Source organism: Octodon degus, unplaced genomic scaffold (assembly GCF_000260255.1).
Source record: "Octodon degus isolate 3935 unplaced genomic scaffold, OctDeg1.0 scaffold01139, whole genome shotgun sequence".
In the NCBI taxonomy this organism is placed as follows: Eukaryota; Metazoa; Chordata; class Mammalia; order Rodentia; family Octodontidae; genus Octodon; species Octodon degus.
The window spans coordinates 8,980-11,712 of NW_004525715.1; the positions used below are offsets into that span (position 1 = coordinate 8,980).

Below are 2,733 nucleotides of genomic sequence, written 5' to 3' on the forward strand. Positions count from 1 at the left end.
TTCTTTCTTTCTTTCTTTCTTTCTTTCTTTCTTTCTTTCTTTCTTTCTTTCTTTCTTCTTTTCCTCCTGTTTGGCCACCTTGGGAGTCTGGCCTCTCACTTTTCCAGCCCAAGCTAGGGAACCATGGATTTTACCTCCAAGCATGCGACCAGCTACTTCTAGAGAGGCCAGGGCTTCCACTCCACACTGGCCTAAGGTGGCTTCATCCCCCAGTGGTTGGCCTGCCAGGAGAACAACTGGATCTTCCGGTGAAATGTCCTTCAGTGACGCCACATGAGCCTTGATCTGGGCGACTGTCTCCTGGCCAGTCACTTCGAGGGTATGTAGATCCCGGACGTGGACAAAGAGTTGCATGTTGACAACTGAACGACTGAGCCAGCCACCACTGCCACGAAGGTGGAGTCCAGAAAGTTGTGATAAATTTTTAAAATTTAAATACACACTAGATACTTTGATCACTCTTTGTATAACTTTAAAGTGATACCTTATCAGAAAATAAGCACTTAGACTCTGGGAAGCTAGCTCAGTGGTTTAAGCACCTGCCTGGCAAGTCCAAGGACTCAAAATTGATCCCTGGTACCACATGCCGTGCCAGCCCCAAAACCCAGGCATGCAATGCCAGCCACCAAAACCAGGCATGCCTGTAATCCCAGAGCTGGGGAAGCTGAGACAGGAGGATCACTATGAGTCTGAGCAGCATAGCAAGAGCCTATGACAAATAAATAAATATTAAAAAAAGAAAATAAGCATTTAGGTGCTTCCATATTAGAATGTGTTCATTGCATAAATGTACTTCAAAAGGTAAATTGAAATAGCACATCCTATAGGCAAATAACCCAACAATGTACAGTTTTGGATTGGGATTAAAAAAAAATCCTGAAGGACTGGGGAGATAGCTCAGTAGAATAAGCACTTGCCTGGCAAGTCCAGGATCCTGCATTCAATCCCAACCCCCAGTACAAAAAAAAAAAAAATCATGAAATTGCAGTGTGTATGTTCAGATAGTATTATATGTCAAACAAAGTAGATGGCAAGATGGTGTTACCTTACAACAGGTAAGTAAAAAATTCACCTTACTGAGGCTTCACATTGGCAGAAATAATCTATAAGAAAACTTTAATTAAAATCATTTCACAAAATGTGAAAATGGCAATTATATTGTTTTAAATATAATTTTACAAGTAGATAGTTATCAACTACTAAACTACTACAGAAAGCAAAAGAAAATATCTCATCTCATTCCATATTGTTACTACATTTTTGCAAATGATAGTGTCCAGATTTGAGGCTCTGTGGGATCAATATTTACTTCATCTTTCCTATATGGAGCTTCCTTCCTTCTATTCGTTATGCATTAGCTAGACTGGACTTCTCCAGGCAACAAATCTTGTGGCTTTTGCCTTTCACCTTTCACCGGCACTCTGCTCTGGTACAATCACTTCTGGATTTTCTTCTAAGTCACCTGCTGAACACATTGATAGCTCCTCTCTACTCCTAAAGATGGCAGCAATAGTTAGAGCTAAAAATAAAATTAAGAGAAACAAGAGGAAAATGTATAGCATTTTATCAATGCTTTGGTTTTGATCCTTCTCACCACCTCTAGGGGCTTCATCACTAGTAACAATATGTTTTATAATTTCCTCTTGAAACGGAATTTTATTAAGTGGCTTAGTCACAGGACCACTGTCCAAACTACCCCCATATCCTGGATTTGTACAGTCCGGAGGAGAAAAGCCACTGTCACAATGGCAGTGCCTTAAATTGTTGCATATCCCATTCCCATGGCACAATATCTTTGGGTCACAGTCATAGTGGAACACATTCTGATCAGTACATGAGTAATCCTTACATACTTTGTTTATGGCACAATAAGTGCCATTTTCTACATTGCCACCTTCAGAGATGCCAGTGGTGTTATAGGCATCCAAGCTCCAGCACCAGTCATCTCCATGAGCAACCTGGATCAGCGTAAAATATGGCAAGAGTGGTGGCAAGACTGTAACATCTGTACACACAAGCTTTCCACAAAATATATCATTACCATGACAACGAATATATTCCTGATTATCCTTAGTGGGACGGCCACAGTTTCCAAAACGGTGCCCTTCACCGTTTATTGACAAGTAACAGCCCTCGGGGGCAGATCTTGCAGGAGAGCCAAATAGATTCAGGCACTGTCGGTCAGGGTCCCTACACTCACCCCCAAAGCAATAGTAAATTCTGTTACACAATGTGCCATCTTCCTTGTAGCTGTCTGCAGGACATTCTTCAGATGTACCATCACAGTATTCAGAGAGATCACATTCATCATGAGCAAAACGACATACATCCCCCCGTTCTTTAAAATTACAGTTGTCACAGCAGAGTCCCTGACTACATTCTGCGTACGGCTTCAGTGTACATGTTGGTTCACAGCATGGATCACTGTCACAAGCAGAACCACAGTCACACTGCTCCAGCTCCTCCACCACGCCGTTTCCACAGTTGGCATCCCTGCGTCTGCGGCCTTTTGGCTGTGGTTTGTTAAATAGGCAGGCCCCTCTGTGCTCATGAAGGAAATGGTAGAAGTAGTCAGAGCTGCAGTTGCTGAAGGCACTCTCTTTAGTGATATTTTCCTGCATGAGGCAGAAGTGCTTATCTCTACAAACGCAGGCTGAGTGGTCATGCTGGACACCCAGGTTGTGCCCAAGCTCGTGGGCCATGAGCGCTGCAGACAGGAGAGCATCTTCGTGA

The 2,733-nt window shown here is 43.0% G+C and overlaps 1 protein-coding gene across 1 annotated transcript; it reads right to left on the reverse strand.

Annotated features, from left to right (window-relative positions):
* Window positions 1–1,403: 1,403 nt before the first annotated feature.
* On the reverse strand, window positions 1,404–2,729 carry LOC101586801 (disintegrin and metalloproteinase domain-containing protein 1a-like; the record flags this gene model as incomplete). Its single annotated transcript, XM_004648759.1, has 1 exon — window positions 1,404–2,729. A coding segment is annotated over one exon (1,326 nt), but the record flags the coding sequence as incomplete, so codon positions are not given.
* Window positions 2,730–2,733: the final 4 nt, after the last annotated feature.